The sequence below is a fragment of the Scyliorhinus canicula genome, chromosome 2, assembly GCF_902713615.1.
Source record: "Scyliorhinus canicula chromosome 2, sScyCan1.1, whole genome shotgun sequence".
In the NCBI taxonomy this organism is placed as follows: Eukaryota; Metazoa; Chordata; class Chondrichthyes; order Carcharhiniformes; family Scyliorhinidae; genus Scyliorhinus; species Scyliorhinus canicula.
The window spans coordinates 28362998-28379191 of NC_052147.1; the positions used below are offsets into that span (position 1 = coordinate 28362998).

The 16194-nt window shown below is 45.2% G+C and overlaps 1 protein-coding gene and 1 non-coding gene across 6 annotated transcripts in view; one reads left to right on the forward strand and one right to left on the reverse strand.

The window, feature by feature from the left end:
* The first annotated feature begins 923 nt into the window (after nucleotides 1-923).
* asb2a.1 (ankyrin repeat and SOCS box containing 2a, tandem duplicate 1) overlaps nucleotides 924-16194 on the forward strand; it is a 49256-nt gene continuing 33985 nt past the window's right edge. The window contains exons 1-6 of one of the 5 annotated variants that reach the window (XM_038774875.1): nucleotides 924-1045; nucleotides 1243-1360; nucleotides 2420-2490; nucleotides 13169-13396; nucleotides 14768-14869; nucleotides 15625-15791. In XM_038774875.1, the coding sequence (XP_038630803.1) occupies nucleotides 13188-13396; nucleotides 14768-14869; nucleotides 15625-15791 (478 nt within the window). In that variant the 5' untranslated portion in view covers nucleotides 924-1045; nucleotides 1243-1360; nucleotides 2420-2490; nucleotides 13169-13187. Of the gene's footprint in view, nucleotides 1046-1242; nucleotides 1361-2419; nucleotides 2491-12858; nucleotides 12960-13168; nucleotides 13397-14767; nucleotides 14870-15624; nucleotides 15792-16194 lie in introns of those variants that run through there. The other 4 variants (XM_038774895.1, XM_038774885.1, XM_038774865.1 and 1 more) reach the window with 4 other exon arrangements.
* trnat-ugu lies at nucleotides 13705-13777 on the reverse strand. Its single transcript has one exon. It is a non-coding gene; the product is annotated as a tRNA-Thr (tRNA).

Consider the following 16194-nt stretch of genomic DNA (forward strand, 5'->3'; position numbering starts at 1 on the left):
CAGTAGTCACGTCAAGGGGCATGAATGTCACGGTGGCGCAGTGGGTTAACCCTGCAGTCTCACAGCGCTGAGGTCCCAGGTTCGATCCTGGCTCTGGGTCACTGTCCGTGTGGAGTTTGCACATTCTCCCGTGTTTGTGTGGGTTTTTCCCCCACAACCCAAAGATGTGCAGGCTAGGTGGATTGGCCATGCTAAAATTGCCCCTTAATTGGAAAAAAATAATTGGATATTCTAAATGTTTTTGAAAAGAGGCATGAATGAAGGTTTCAGCAACAGTTAGGTTGAGACAAGGCAGGAATGGGTGGTGTTACAGAGGTGGTCTTAGTGATGGCACAAATATGTACTCAGAAGCTCATTTTGGGGTCAAGTGAGACAGCAGGGTTGTGAACGGCTTTGACACAGACTGTTGTCAAGGAGAGGGTGGAGTCTGTAGCTAGAGAATGGAGTTTGGAGTGGGGACCAAAAACAATGGCTTCAATCTTCCCAATATTTAACTAGAGGGACAGACTTGAGTGATGGGGCATTTATCATTGATAGGGGCGACATGGAGATGAGAAATAGAAGGAGACCGAGGACAGAACATTGGGGTTCTCCAATGGTAACTGTGGTGGAGTGGATAGTGAAACCATTTGGGACATCCTCTGGCCACCACTGGATAAATAGCAATGGAACCAGGCAAGTGTATTCCCACACACATAGGCATCAGTGGAGAGGTGCTGGCGGAGAATGCCGCGGTCAGCCATTTCACGGGCTATAGACAGGACGAGAACCTCAAAGTTAGTTCAGTACAGTTAAATATACTTTCCAGTCACACTCCAGCTGGTTGATACACAAACGTGTTTCATCTATCATGATTGGTCATGCACTGGGTACAAAAATAGAGCAGCTTCGCCCTCTATCCTTTCATAAAGGGCAGACAGAGGGGAAGGCAGACTAGACTGGGAGAAAATCAGGATCACCAAGAAAGCTCAAGAAAAGTCTCCGGATAGGCTGTTAAACTAAAGATCAAAGAGGGATTTGAACTGTTGATTGTAAGACGGAGACGGTAATGCCACTGCCAGAGTTTCAGATAAGACCATTTCAACCACTTTGCTCGGTTCCATTCTTATATTAGTAAAACTGTAATAGAAATTGTAAAGTAAGATTTTTTAAATAAATTGCAAATACCAAAAACGGGCAAAGCTGCAAATATTTTGGCTTTAGCATTGTTGACTAAAACTGTACATGACTTCTTCCATTAAGGTATCCTGCACTAACTAGTGGAAATTATCATCGAGGTTCGAATGGTCATATATGCCCCAAATTTCTCAGGACTGTTGCATGAAGAGGCGGTAAAAAACATGCTTTGCATTTTCACAATGTACGTACAGACGGCTGGATGTATCTGCTTTGTTTACATCAACATGTACCCTGGGGTCAGCGCCAGGCCCTCCAGCTGGAGCTTTGCTTCAGCTTCTGTTTACTTACTCATGTTAAGACACTTTAGAAATTTAAGCTGGTCATTGGATAGCCTAATGAAAACATTTCAGTTAAAATCCACTCCGAAGCACTTTTACTGTTGTGTCCATGTGCCCTGTGAATTCAGTTGCAATATATGCAACAATAGTTATTGCCAGCATTGAACCATTTACAGATTTCTGGTGAGATAGAGCTGAGCACGTTTTTCATAAATCTGGTTTACCCGCACGTTCCTTCTATGTGACACAAAGGTTGTCAGCAGCTTGAAACCCGAAGCCAAGTGGACACTGCAGCACTGCTAAACCACTGTAGGAAAAGCTGCTTGTGTTCAGCCTTTTCTTTAGGGGGGGATATATTGTTTTGCTTTTTTTTTGTCATCCTGACTAGGTGGATTGTAATTGAGTTATTATTTTTTAACACAGGTGTAACATTTGCAATCGTTCAGTCCTTTGGCACCACTTCCACATCTAAAAGGATTGGGAAGATTGTGCCCAGCCAGAGCCTTCACTTTTCACCCTTGCCTCCCTTAGCAACCTGGGATACATCCCATCTGGAAAGGCTGACTTTTCCACTTGAATCACTGGCAACCTTTTAAGTACTTCCTCTTTATTTTTCTCCATTTTCTCAACAATCTCCTCCTTTACGGCAACAGTGGCATCTTCCCTTTTCTTTTAGTGAAGATAGGTGCAAAGTATTTATTTGGTAATAAAACATACCCACGGACTCCATGGGAAGATATCATTTTTGAACACTAAACAATCCCATCCCTTCCTTTGTCTCCCACTTTACAACATTGTCTTTAATAAGGCTTACAAAGAAAAATGTAACCCCTGATGCACTACAAAAATAAAATGGATCTGTCGTTAGTTTTCATATGGTACAATAGTTTAGCCTGAATGACTAAATTCATGTTTGAGACATTGCAAAAATATCTCACCCAAAGAATCTCTTTGACTTGCAGGAAGAAAGCGAATGTACTTTTAACAAATTTGCAGACGACACAAAAACAGGTGGAAAGGAAAGTTGTGAGAGGTATACAAACAGTTTGCAAAGACATATTGATGGGTTAAGTAAGTCGGCAGAAAGTTGGCAAATGAAGTATAATGTGGGAAATGTGAAGTAGTTCATTTTGGAAGGGAGAACAGAAGAGCAGAGTATTATTTAAATGGAGAAAAGCTGCAGAAAGGTGCAACACAAAGGACATTGGGACAGTTTGTGCATGAAACACTGAAAGCTAGCACACAGCTGCAGCAGGGAATCAGGAAGGCTAATGAAATGTTGGCCCTTATTTCAAGGGGGGGGGGATGGAGTATAAGAGTGGGGAAGTCTTGCGGCAAATGTACAAGATGCTGGTGAGACCACATGTGGAGTACTATGAGCAGTTTGATGCCCTTATTTAAGGAAAGATATTGGGCAAGATTCACTGTTTGGGAGACTATGTTCTCCCGCCTCTGGTTTGCGTTCGCACTGGGAACAGCAGCCAGAGGCGATCCACTGTCCCTTGCTATAAAACTTTATGTATGGCAGGCATCACAAAGGGATTCAGTCACAAATCCCGTGATTGAGCCGCCATTTTGAGGGGGCGGCCCAACAGTGATCTGCCGACTGGTGCCCCTTCTCTCCCGCAATGCAATTCTGCGCCCCCCCCCCCCCTCCACCATTGGAATTACGGGGTTCCCCCCCCCCCCACAGAATGTATGCATGAATAACCCTACCCCCCCCCCCCCCACCAAAGGCTCCTCAATTAAAGACTCCCCCACCAGATCACCGCATTTCAGGGACCCCCTATCAGAGACCCCCATAAGAGGCCCTCCAATATTAGAGATTCTCCCCATAACAGAGAGACCCCGATAACAGAGACCTCCCCATAACAGAGACCAACACCTCATCAGTCACCCCTGCATAGAAGCTAAAGGACAGTCCAGACAGAAAGTGAAAAAAAATCACTGCTTTAAAACTCACCTACACTTGCTGCTTCAGGCAGAGAAAGCAGCACCTGTAACCTCTTAGAAAGTGAAAATCACATCACCAGGCATTAAACGTCCTCAGATCCTTTGATCTGCAAGGCATCTATGCATTTCAAAGAGAAAAAGTTTTTGCTCAGCTGTATTGACATCTTCCAGACAACCAGATGTCTGGATTGTTTAATTTAATTTCCCTTCAAGTTTGAATGGATCTCAAGTATCCTGCTGTGAAACTAACCAATATTTATAAACATTGAGCAACGAGTGATAGCTCACAACCACATCAAAAGCAGTTAAGTGCTTTCGGCTGAGAAAAAGAGGAACTGAAAGCACTTAACTCAAAGATGTTTATAAATATTGGGGTCTTAGAAACAAAGATTAAATAGGTTGGGACTCATTTCAATTTAAAAGAATAAGAGGTGATCTCATTGAAACATAGAGGATGCAAAGGGGTTTGACAGGGTAAATGCTGAGAGAATATTTTCCCTCATGGGGGAGTCTAGGACCAGAGGGCATAGTCTCAAAATAAAGGAGTGCCCATTTAAGATCGATGTGAAGAAGAATTTATTCTCTCAGAAGATTGTGAGCGTTTGGAACTGGTTGCCACAGAGAGCTGTGGGGGCAGAATCCTTGTATATATTTAAGACTGAGATAGATAGATGCTCAATCAGTAAGGGAATCAAAGGCTATGGGGAAAGGGCAGGAAAGTGGATGTGAGGAATGCTAGATCAGACATGATCCTATTGAATTGCAGCGCAGAGTCGAGGGGCCGAATGGCCTACTGCTGATCCTATTTCTTATGGTCTGAGATCCTATATGCTCGTATATTTTGTTTTTGTGAAAGGGGCTTGCTAAATCCAGCTCTGCATTTCTCCTTCATTTCTTCCTTCAAATCTAAATCTAGTAGCCCACGTGCTAATTCTGAACCAACAAACTGTCATCAACTTAAGAAATTCCACTGAGGAACACAGCTGTTCTGCTGGTAGTGCTTTTAAATAGATGTGTTTGCAGGATTGAGGCATTTGTAACTGAGCATTTAAGTTTTCGAGGACAAAATGATGTTTCAATTTCATCCAAAATCTCTGCTTGAAGTAGTTTGTGAATTTAATTTGTAGCGGAAATTAATATTTATCCATCTCTGCACGACTCTGATAAGGACTTAGGAATGAAAGCTTCCCCCTTCCGTTACTAAAATAACCAAAATAGTCCATTTGTCCATAGAAATAAAAACCCTGCACCTAGCAGATACATGCCACATTTCAAAGTAGCAAATATGCAAAGAGCCTATCACGCTTACACCTCATCCGCTGAAATAAATATTACCTGTTAAGATAACCATGCAGATTTGCTCAAGTACAAGGAGTTTCGAGCCTGTCTTCTTTCAAGGACCAGAAGCTTGAATCTCTGAATTAGCTCCATCTGTATACAAACATACAGATTAGGAGCAGGAGTAGGCCACTCGGCCCTTCACCGCTCAATAAGATCATGGCTGATCTCACTGTAACCTTAATACCATATTGCTGCCTACCCCGGATAACTTTTCAAGCCCTTGTCAATCAAGAATCTATCTAGCTCTGCATTAAAAACATTCAAAGATTCTGCTTCCACTGCCTTTTGACAAAGAGAGTTCCAAAGACTCATCACCCTCAGAGGGAGATAAATTCTCCTCATCTCTGTCTTCAATGAACAACCCCTTATTTTTAAACAGTGACCGCTAGTTTCAGAATCTTCCAGTAGTGAAAACACCCTCTCCACATCCTCTCTGTCAAGACCCTTATGGTAAAGTCAAGTTGCCTCTTATTCTAAACTCCAGTATACAAGCCTAACATTCATTCCCAATAATTCCCGGGTTCCATCCATGGGGAAAGCTATCGATACTTCACATTACAGCTTTTAAATACGCAAATGAGTCCCGTGATTTCCTACTCCTCCCAGACCCCAGATCTACTGAGTATGACCTTGTTGTTGCCACCCAATAAACTATGGCACAAGAAATGTACTTGAAGGTGAACACAAAGTAGAAAGTGAACACAATGTTCCCTAATGTTATACAGATCTTTTTCAATGTATATTGAAATGTGGCAATAATGTTAAGATCTACTTAAGCTTTCAGGATTTACAGTAATTTTAATTTAGAGTAGGAACACTTACTGCTAACACACACTTGGCCTTACTGCTCACATGGGATTCACTGTCCAATGACAGACCAGACTGTCAAAAAAAATCTATTTTAATTCATTGTGAAAATGTTTTATCATCAACAATTAAGAGTCTTTTTTAAACATGTAACACCACCCACCTCTAAATTCACAACCAGAAAATCTTGCACCACTAATTTATCTGTGTTATAGAAGCATATAAAATCCTGATGGGACTGGACAGGCTAGATGCGGGAAGAATGTTCCCGATGTTGGGGACGTCCAGAACTAGGGGGTCACAGCCTAAGAATAAGTGGTGGCCATTCAGGACTGAGATGAGGAAGAACTTCTTCTCTCAGAGAGATGTGAAGTTGTGGAATTCTCTACCACAGAAAGCTGTAGGGGCCAGTTTGTTGGATATATCCAAGTGGGAGCTGGACGTGGCCCTTGCGGCTAAAGGGATCAAGGGGTATGGAGAGAAAGTGGGAGTGAGATACTGAATTTGGATGATCAACCATGATCATATTGAATGGTGGTGCAGGCTCGAAGGGCCGGATGGCCTATTCCTGCACCTATTTTCTATGTTTCTCAGTAGGCCATTCTGCAGAAGGCAACAGCAAACCACTGCAATAATTTGACGAGCATAACCATGGAGATCATGGTTACCAATGCCACTTAGTGTAACCTGAAGAGAGTGAGAAGTAAAACATCTGTTTATTTCAAATAGAAATTTATCAGTTCCAAATACTGGTACTGTCCTGTGTCAGCATGGCTCAGTAGGAACACATACAGCATTGAGTCAGAGGGTTCATGTCTCTGCCTAGACCTGGGTAGACAATCTAAGGGTTGAATTTTAAGGATGGTAAGCGATTGGCACTCGGTGTTGTGTGGGTAGACCAGGGAAGAAAGGAGGTCCTGAGCTCCAAGGTCCTGGAGGGAAGGGGCCTTCAGATGGAGGCACCCTTTCCACCTGAGATATTTCCCTCCCTACTCACACCCGCTCCTGCCAGCCTAAAAATTGAGGCTGAGCGGGAAATGGCCCTGAAGTGGTCATTAAATAGCCACATAAGGGCCCCAATAGGTGAAAGGGGGGATTTCCCACCCAAGGCCCTGCTCATCCAAGTGTGAAATTTCACCTGAGCTTGGATGGGCAGGTTCCTGGGGGAATCCCATACATTCAATTTTATGCTCCGCCCACCCCCCCACCCCGCCTCTGAACCTGTCTTTGGGGGAACATAAAATTCTGAAGGGCTGAATGGTCTACTCCTGCTCCTAGTTTCTATCCCTACTCTGTCTTTAGATAAGATTGTGGCTGGTCTTCTACCTGGACACCACTTTCCTGCCTAATCCCCATATCCTCTCTTTAAGCATACCTTCACAAGGGGAGGCAATGGTATAGTGGTATAGCCACTGGATTGATAATCCAGAGTAATGCCCTGGAGACCCAGGTTTAATAATCTTTATTAGTGTCACAAGTAGGCTTATATTAACATTGCAATGAATGGGGGCACTGTAGCAGTGGTTAGCACAGTTGCTTCTCAGCTCCAGGGTCCCAGGTTCGATTCCCAGCTTGGGTCACTGTCTGTGTTGAGCTTGCACTTTCTCCCTGTGTCTGCGTCGGTTTCCTCCGGGTGCTCCGGTTTCCTCCCACAGTCCAAAGATGTGCAGATTAGGTGGATTGGCCATGTTAAATTTGCCCTTAGTGTCCAAAACGATTAAATGGGGTTACTGGGTTACGGGGATAGGGTGGAGGTGTGGGCTTAGGTAGGGTGCTCTTTCCAAAGGTCGGTGCAGACTCAATGGGCCAAATGGCCTCCTTCTGCACTGTAAATTCTATGATCTACTGTGAAAATACACTAGTCACCATACACCGGCACCTGTTTGGTACACAGAGGGAGAATTCAAAATGGCAATTCACTAACAGCACGACTTTCAGGACTTATGGGAGGAAACAGGACCACCCGGAGGAAACCCAAGCAGTCACGGAGAGAATGGGAAGACTCCGCACAGACAGTGACCCAAGCCGGGAATCGATCCCGGGACCCTGGCGTGTGAAGCCACAGTTTTAACCACTATGCTACAGTGCTGCCCAACTGTGCTACCGTGCCGCCCAGGTTTGAATCCCACTATGGCAGATGGTGAAATCTGAATAAAAATCTGGAATTAAAAGTCTAATTATGTCAATTGTTTTACCCACCTGGTTCACTAATGTTCCTTTAGGGGAAGGCGATCTGCCATCCTTGTGATTCACAGCAATGTGGTTGATTCTTAAATGACCCTCAATATTGCGGATGGCCAATAATACTGGCTCAGCCAGTGATGCAATGGATAAGAAAACACGCTTCCTTGGGGGTAGTGGGAAGTGGTGGAAGGATTCCCAAGCTATTTATCAACACATCATGAATGCTCCTTCTGTAGCCAACAAGTCCAAGCTTTGGACTTGAAGCCTGAGATTCTGACTCAGAGATAGGGACATTACTACTGTGTCACAAAACCTCCTCCTCTATCCTTCTCTTCAAGTCTAAAGATCTATCTATCTAAAGATCCTTAACTGAGGATGGGATCCCTTTCTGGGATAAAGAATTCCAAACATTCACAACCCACTGAGTGGAGAAATATTTCCCCTTCTCAGTCCCAAATGACCTAAGAAGATGTCCCCTATTTCTCAACTCCCCAGCCTTGGGAAACAGCATCTCAGCCTTTACCCTGACAAGCTCTCTCAGAATCTTAAATGTTTCAATGAGATCGCCTCTCATTCTTCTAAACCACAGGATAATTCTTTGATTTTTCCTACTGGTCAAGGTTAATGTCAAAAGAATGCCCTGATATTCACCAAGAATTGCAATCAACTAGTTAAATGGTGAAGGATGTACAATATCAAAGGAGAAAGTAACCCAGTATCTCTCACATTTCCCACCCAAAAAGGAGTTTCAAAGAAAGTGACAGGGCTAAATGACCTTTTGAAACTTGCCAATAATAGCAAGTCACACTGTTACTGTGGTTAATTTTGAACACAGAAGCAAAATAAGTTTACCCTGAGGGTCATGTCATCCTGTGAATGTATGTCCCATTACAAAGTGATAAACATATCAAAATATATTGACCTCACCTCCGACTCAACATATGATTAATTATATCACTAAAGAAAAAGTGATTTTATAATAATAAGGCTCGATCAAAGATCCTGGGCTGGATTCTCTGTTTTTGGGAATATGTCCCCACGCTGTCGTAAAAACTGTGGCCTTTCACGCCAGAAAAACTGGCATGAAAAGGTGACTTATTCATAGCCCTGCAGGGGGCTAGCAGAGACCCGTCGGGAAACTTGCAGCTTTAGCTACAGACAGGCCCGTGTACTTCCGGGTCAGAGGCCGCGCATTCAGCAGGCCTTCAGCAGCTGCGCTGTACTCCATGGTGGACTCAGACCGCAGAGCTGGACCTGCTAAATAGAGCCCCTAATCGCTGGCGCGCCCGACCCTGACCGCCAGCCCAAACAATGCCCGGTCCCATATGAGGCACCCCTGCCCTCCAATCGGCCTGCCCCCGACCATGACGGCCGCGGACTGAGTCTACAGCCGTCATGTGAGTATTATATCCATGCCATTGGGACTTCGGCCGGTGGGGGCGGAGAATAGCAGGGCGGGCCTCCAGCAATGGCCACATGTAGGGGATACGCGGCGCAGCGTACTCTCTGAGTATGGTGCTTTTTGGGACCCGGAGAATTGTGGAACTGGTGCCGGTCCCGATTCCATGCACAGAAGTGGATTCTCCACCCTGGCGCTGGATACAATTTCGGCATTGGGGTGCAAAGAATCCAGCCTTTGCCCATGTTTCCCAGTAGCAAGCCGTTTAGCATTATGGAATGGTACATTTGAAAATTGGTGAATAGGGGTGGTGCACGAATCGTAAAACAATAAAATATACAAACTTGCTCCTATCATTCTGATCCAGTTCCAAATCTTGATTTATCCAAATTCCCAATTTCCTGTTGCATCAAAATTGCCAATTGTTTTGTTTGCAAAATCGTTATCTGCATACTGCCTGTTTCCAATATGAATGGCACAATGGGCAGTTGTAGATAGATAATCTCATCACAGAAAACTGATTAAAGGCAATTTTCCTTGGGGAATTTTGACCCAATTAAAAGGTTTTTTCCCCCTGTATGCTCTTCTCCTTCTGGATTTTATTTTCGAAATGCGAGGTACTATTGTTGACAACAACAAATTGCATTTATATTGTGGACTTAATGAAAAAAAAAATCGAAAAGTGCTAGGAATGTAACCAGACAAGATTTAATCAGGGAAGGAGCTATTAGGATAGGTGATTAAGAACTTGGTAAAATGGCTAGATTTGAAGGAGGATCTTAAAAAAGGGAGTGAGAGAGAGATTTAGAGGTGTTGAGATATAAGGTGGAAAATCTAGGGACTGTACAACTGAAACCACACCAATCAGTGATGACATAAGGAAATGAGGGATCTGCAAGCGGCCAGAGTTGGAGGGATAGAGTTCCTGGAGACTTGTAAGGCTGGACCGGGTAGTTATAGAGATGGCAATACGTGTGGCCATGAAGATAGTTGAACGGCAGGATGAAAATTTTAAAATGAATGTGTTGGTAGACCAGTGAGCACAGAGATGATGAGCGAGCGGAACTTGGCACAAGTTAGGATATGGGCAGCATAGTATTTGACAAGTTCACGTTTATGGAGAATGAAAGAATGGAGGCTGGCAAGATGAACGCTGGAATAGTTTAGTCTGAAGGAAACAAGTGCCTTGGAGCAGGGTGCAATAGGGAGAAGATAGTGATGTTACTGAAGTGGAAGTAGGTTGTCTTTGTAATGGAGAGAATTTGTTCATTAATGTTAATTTACGAATAGTCTGGTTCCACTGGAGACAGTGGGCAAGGTGAGGGATGGGACCTCTAGGAGTGAGTAGAGTCTGTGGTGGGGGATGAACATAATATCTTCTGTCCTCTTAATGTTTAATTTTTAGGAAGCTGCTGGTTATCTAGAAATGGAAGATTAACAGTCTGACAACATAGAGATAGTAAGAAGTCTTACAACATCAGGTTAAATTCCAACATGTTTGTTTCGAATCACTAGGTTTCGGAGTGCAGCTCCTTCCTCAGGTTCCTTCACCTGAGGAAGGAGCTGTGCTCCAAAAGCTAGTGATTTAAAACAAATGTGTTGGACTTTAACCTGGTGTTGTAAGACTTCTTACTATGCCCACCCCAGTCCAACGCTGGCATCTCCCCATCATAACATTGAGATAGTGAAGGGGTTGAGAGGGGTTGCGCTGAGGTAAGGTTTGGAATCATCGTATACATGTGGAAGCTGACTATTTCTGTTTAGATTATGTCCCTAAGGGGCAATGTAGAGATGAAACGTGTGAGGTGACCGAGGGTAGACCCTTGGGGAATGCCAGAGGTAACAGTGCAAGTGATTGGAAGTGAAGATATTGCAGGCATTTCTTTAGTTACGACTGGATAAGTCATTGTGGAATAGGCAAAACCGATCCCACTGAGTTGAATAATGTGAAGTGTCATCAAAGGAGGATGCTGGAGGCGGAAAAAAAGCACAACTGGTGGGAAATTATTTGATTGGCCATATAAATTGTTGTTATACCTCGGAATTGGCTTTGATACTGAATACGCTGAATACTGATACTGAATGCAGCTGTGTGCTGAAGGGTAATAAAAAGCAAGAATATATATCAGACATTTCTTCCTGTGATGTTAGTGATCTTTATGAGTGAAATTCTGCCTGTCTAAGTGATACAACATCTCCATTAATTACACCAAGGTGAGAATTTGAATTTAATTCTAAATTTATAGTGAATTGGTTGTTCAGGATTAATTTATGAATCTTGCATAATCCTGTTCATTTTGAATTTGCTTGGCTCTTTTAAATTGGCACCATGCAATGCAGAGAACACAATAGCCCCTGCTATGCAGGTAGATTCCTCACCATTCAGCTACTCAAGGTTAATGATGGATCAGATGGTGATAGCTGTGATTTGGATGTGGTAACACTTGATTTAAAATATATGTATATATTTTATATATATATATATATTTATTTATATATAATTTCACAATATCAAGCTGTGGTGCAGAGGGTCTAGAATCTGATCCTGTGTTTTTTTTTATATGACTGGGTGAAGGGTACAGTAATGGAGGAGGTGCACCTTGCCAAGGCTTCTTCAACAGCACCTTCCAAACTCACAACCTTTACCATCTGGAAGTACAGCAGACGCATGGGAACACCCCTCCAAGCCACACATCAAACTGACTTGGAAATATATTGTCATTCCTTCACTGTCATTGGATCATAATCCTGGAACTCTCTCCCTAACATGCACTGTGGAAGCAGCTACACCACATGGGCTGCAGCGGTTCAAGAAGGCAGTTCCACCCAACACCTCCCTCTCAATGGCAATTAGGGATGGGCAATAAATGCTAGCCTTGCCAGCGATGTCCACACCCAATGAACGAATACAGAAAATTTGGCTGTAAATCATGAATCCCTGGCATTGGTTGATGAAAATGTGTGGGATCCTAGTTCCTCAGAAAGGGCTGGGGGAGAAAGTCATTTCTGTGCAGGAGTGGGCAGCACGGTAGTGTAGTGGTTAGCACTATGGCTTCACAGCGCCAGGGTCCAAGGTTCAATTCCCAGCATGAGTCACGTTCTCCTTGTGTCTGCGTGGGTTTCCTCCGGGTGGCTCCAGTTTCCTCCCACAAGTCCCGGAAGACGTGCTGTTAGGTCATTTGGACACTCTGAATTCTCCCTCTGTGTACCCGAACAGGCGCTGGAATGTGGCGACTAGGGACTTTTCACAGTAACTTCATTGCAGTGTTAATGTAAGTCTACTTGTGACAATAAAGATTATTAGGAGAGGGGAGGGTAGGGGTGTGCATATGAGGAAAAGCTTTTTCACCCAGAGGGTGGTGGGAGTCTGCAACTCACTGTCTGACAAGGTGGTGGAGGCAGAGACCCTCACAACATTTCGGCAGTATTTAGATATGCACTTGCGAAGCCAAGGCACACAAGGCTATGGGCCAAGTGCTCAAAATGGGATTAGAATAGTTAGTTGGTTGTTTTTGACCAGCGCAGATGCGATGGGCCTTTTCTGTGCAGGAGACCTCTATGACTATGACTCCTTGTGACCACGAACTCATACCTGAGGTAAAACAAAAACGGACAATCTCAGCAGGTTTGACAGCATCTGTGGTGAGAGAAGGGAAGGAACGTTTTGAGTCTGGATGACTTTCTGGTTTCCCGCCCCAGATGATGACTGGTTGCTCCTTACCACATGCTGGATGTTCCAGATCCAGGACTATAAGGTGATAGCAACCTCTGAACGTCCACATCTTTGAAATGTAACAAGTCTCAGGCCGGGCAGCTCAGTGAGTAGAATAAAGACGCCGTGTTGTGCAATCCAGAATAATCACATGCACCCACCAGGCAAATTAGATCGCGTTGGTTTCCCTAGGACCTCCCTGAATTTTATGCGTGTGTCCAGAACTGCACATACATGGCAAGGAATGCGACAAGAAAACGTTTTGGCGAGAACCGGCTTCTTAAAAGTTTTTGTTGTGTGTTTCCCAATCCACAGTTTCTGACGCTGCGGGAGGATGGCGACGGGAGTCACTTCCACCCGGGAATCGCGCCCCACGTTTGGCCAGGAGGAATACAGCCTGTACAGCAGCCTGAGTGAAGATGAACTCATTCAGATGGCCGTGGAGCAAAGCCTGGCGATGTCCTCGTCCTCCTCGGGCCAGCAGCTCTCCAGGAGCCGAGTTCAGCCCCAGAACGCGGTCCCGCAGCCCTGTCCCAAAAACATGTAGGTATCCAGGGCACAGTGCATGCACGCCTGATTCAGACTGACAACCCCACAGACCAAAAGAGACTGCATATCTAAATACTGCTCGGGCTTAAAAGCAAATGCCTGTGGCTGCTGGAATCAAAACAGAAAATACTGGACAAGCTCAGCTGGTTTGACAGAATCTGCGGAGAGAAAAGAGCTTTGAGTTTGTCAAAGCTCAGGCTGAACTCAGCTCTCCGGATGAATATTCCTGGGGCAGAGTTGGAGCAATGCCTTCGAGATTCGTTTGGGGAAACAAATCGGATATGATAAAAATCCCATCCTTCAGGCCCCAGCGAGATTTGAACTCGCGACCCCTGGTTTACAAGACCAGTGCTCTAACCCCTGAGCTATGGAGCCGCTCATAGAAGCGGAGGAGAGTGTGTATATGTGTGATAAATGCGCGCGGTTAAAGTGGCCTCTACACAGAACGTGTTCATTCTCAATAGTTGTGGATCACATACTTGCTGCTCATATTGTCTAGTGTATCATTCATAAACTAATAGAGTTGGAAGTGAAATGCATGCACGCTTTCTAACTGAAATGCCGCTACAGTGCAGAATCAGAGCACAACGGGAGTGTTTTATGTCGGGGCTCGGGGGGGGGGGGGGGGGGTTACATTTTCCACAAGTCTGTGATTAGCCTGACAGAGGAGACCTGTGTGCCAGCCTGTCTGTCACCTGTTCCTTCTCCGGTCTTTGCAGCATTTCAGATTGACCAGCTCATCTGTTTTTGTTTGCTCTCTGTCTCTCTCTCTCTCTCTCTAGAGGGATGCCCTTTGGCTATTACTGCTACTTGGTAATGTTTTGTTTCCTCCCAGCTAACCATCTCCCGATTTACTTCTCCCGTCCTCGCAGACGAGTTGCCGCAAGTTTATTTTTTGTTTCAGATTTTCAACAATTGCACCCTCCTCCTACCCCCCCCCCCCCCCCCCCCATATAGTCTTTCTGACTTGTGCGATTCATATTGACTTTGGCACCGCTGTCGTTTTCAAATAGCCGGCCATCCTGTGAGGTGTGCGGGTTTGAGCGAACGTAAAAGATGATAGCAGCAGCCGAATTCCGAGCTGTGCTGAACTGAAGCGTGGGCGGGAGGGGGGGGGGGGGGGGGGGTGTCATTTATGGGTTCCCTGCCAGACGCCCCTTCCTTTATCCAGGCCGCTCAGCTCCCTATTGTCTTTATATGGTCAAGTGCTCCCTCGGCGTCTCCCAAGCCAAAAATAAACAAGTGCGAGGAGCAGATTGGAGAGCAAGCTCTCCTGGCGCTTTCTCTGGAAAGGCGGGCGGGCGGGATGACGGGCTTCTCTTATTCCCACTATTTCTCCCTGTTTCACTGCCGTCGTTCCCCCAGGTCGCCTGTCGCCACCAACGCTGCTCCGACTGCCAACCCTCCGAGGATAACCTACTCCAGGCGATACGACGGCAGGCTCTGCAGGCTGCCCAAGCCGGATGTGTGAGTGTCTTTTGTCTTCAAAGAATACTTTCTCACCAATCGTGTTTGTGAAAATATATTTTTTGATAACAGTATCGCAGGCAGAGTCTCATTGTGTTTAAAAAGAAACAAGTCCGCTTGCAACACGATGTCTTTTATCAGAAGTCATCTTTACCCAAACGTCCCCATTCAGTGAAACAATCCAGTCAGGATCACAAGGGGGAATCAGGAGGAGGATGCTCCAGGTTGTGGAGAGGGAGGGAGGGAGGACTGGCGGGGGAACTTGGGTTCAAAGTGAACCACGGGGATGTTTATTTTTTGTTGCTGGAAATTGTTTTTTTTGTTATCAACCATGATTGAATGGTGGAGTGGACTCGATGGGCCGAATGGCCTTACTTCCGCTCCTATGTCTTATGGTCTTATGTTGCATTCTGCGCGGTTCCCTGGCTCCCTGTGAACTCCCTGTGACACCGAGCCCCCAGGAGAGAGATTGGACATGTGGGAGGCGTGTGGATCGAATTGGCCATCAGTCCCTGCTGCTGGTACTTGTGGCCACGATTTAAGAGCGGGGCTCCAGCAAAATGCCCCCCCCCCCCCCCCCCCCCCTCCCCACGCACACCTCTACCGGTGTAGGTTTTGTCCAGATTGACTAGTGCATGACTGAATCCAGTCTCTTTACACCGTGTTGTGCATCTCCAGCCAGGAGGAGGTGTGCTCCTAATTTCTGCTCTAAAGGCTGCATATATCATCACATGGAGTGTGCTTTTAATTCACAGGGAGCTGGACCCTGTCGTCGTTGCGATAAGCAACGGTGACGAAGGAACCTTGACAGACATGATCAAAGCCGGCAAAGTACTTTCCGTGCCAAATTCGGACGGCTGGATCCCTCTGCACGAAGCTGTCTATTACAACCAACCCCGGTGTGTGAAATTGCTGCTTAAAGGTCAGTGAGTACTCGGACGTTTTTATTTTCCTTCTTTCCCGGGTGGGGCCATTCGTTGCCCATCCCGAGGAGACGTTGGTGAGCGGCTGCCATCCACATGGCGTAGGTACACCCACTGTGCTGTTAGGACGGGAGACCCAGCGACAGTGAAGGAACCAGTATGCCCAGCATCATAAAAGTTTAAACTGCATGGCCTCCTTGTTTGTGGTGTACAGAAGGGATTGTGAAACTTTTAATGCAGTTTGGCGAGAGGACATGGAGAGTCCAGGAGATGGGAAGCAGCACTGAATATTCTCAAAATTTACAAATTTGATACTGTCCATATTCATATCTTCCAATATATTTTTTATGTCACTGTAATTAGATTATTGATAATTTTGTTGCTTGCCATCATGACAGTAAA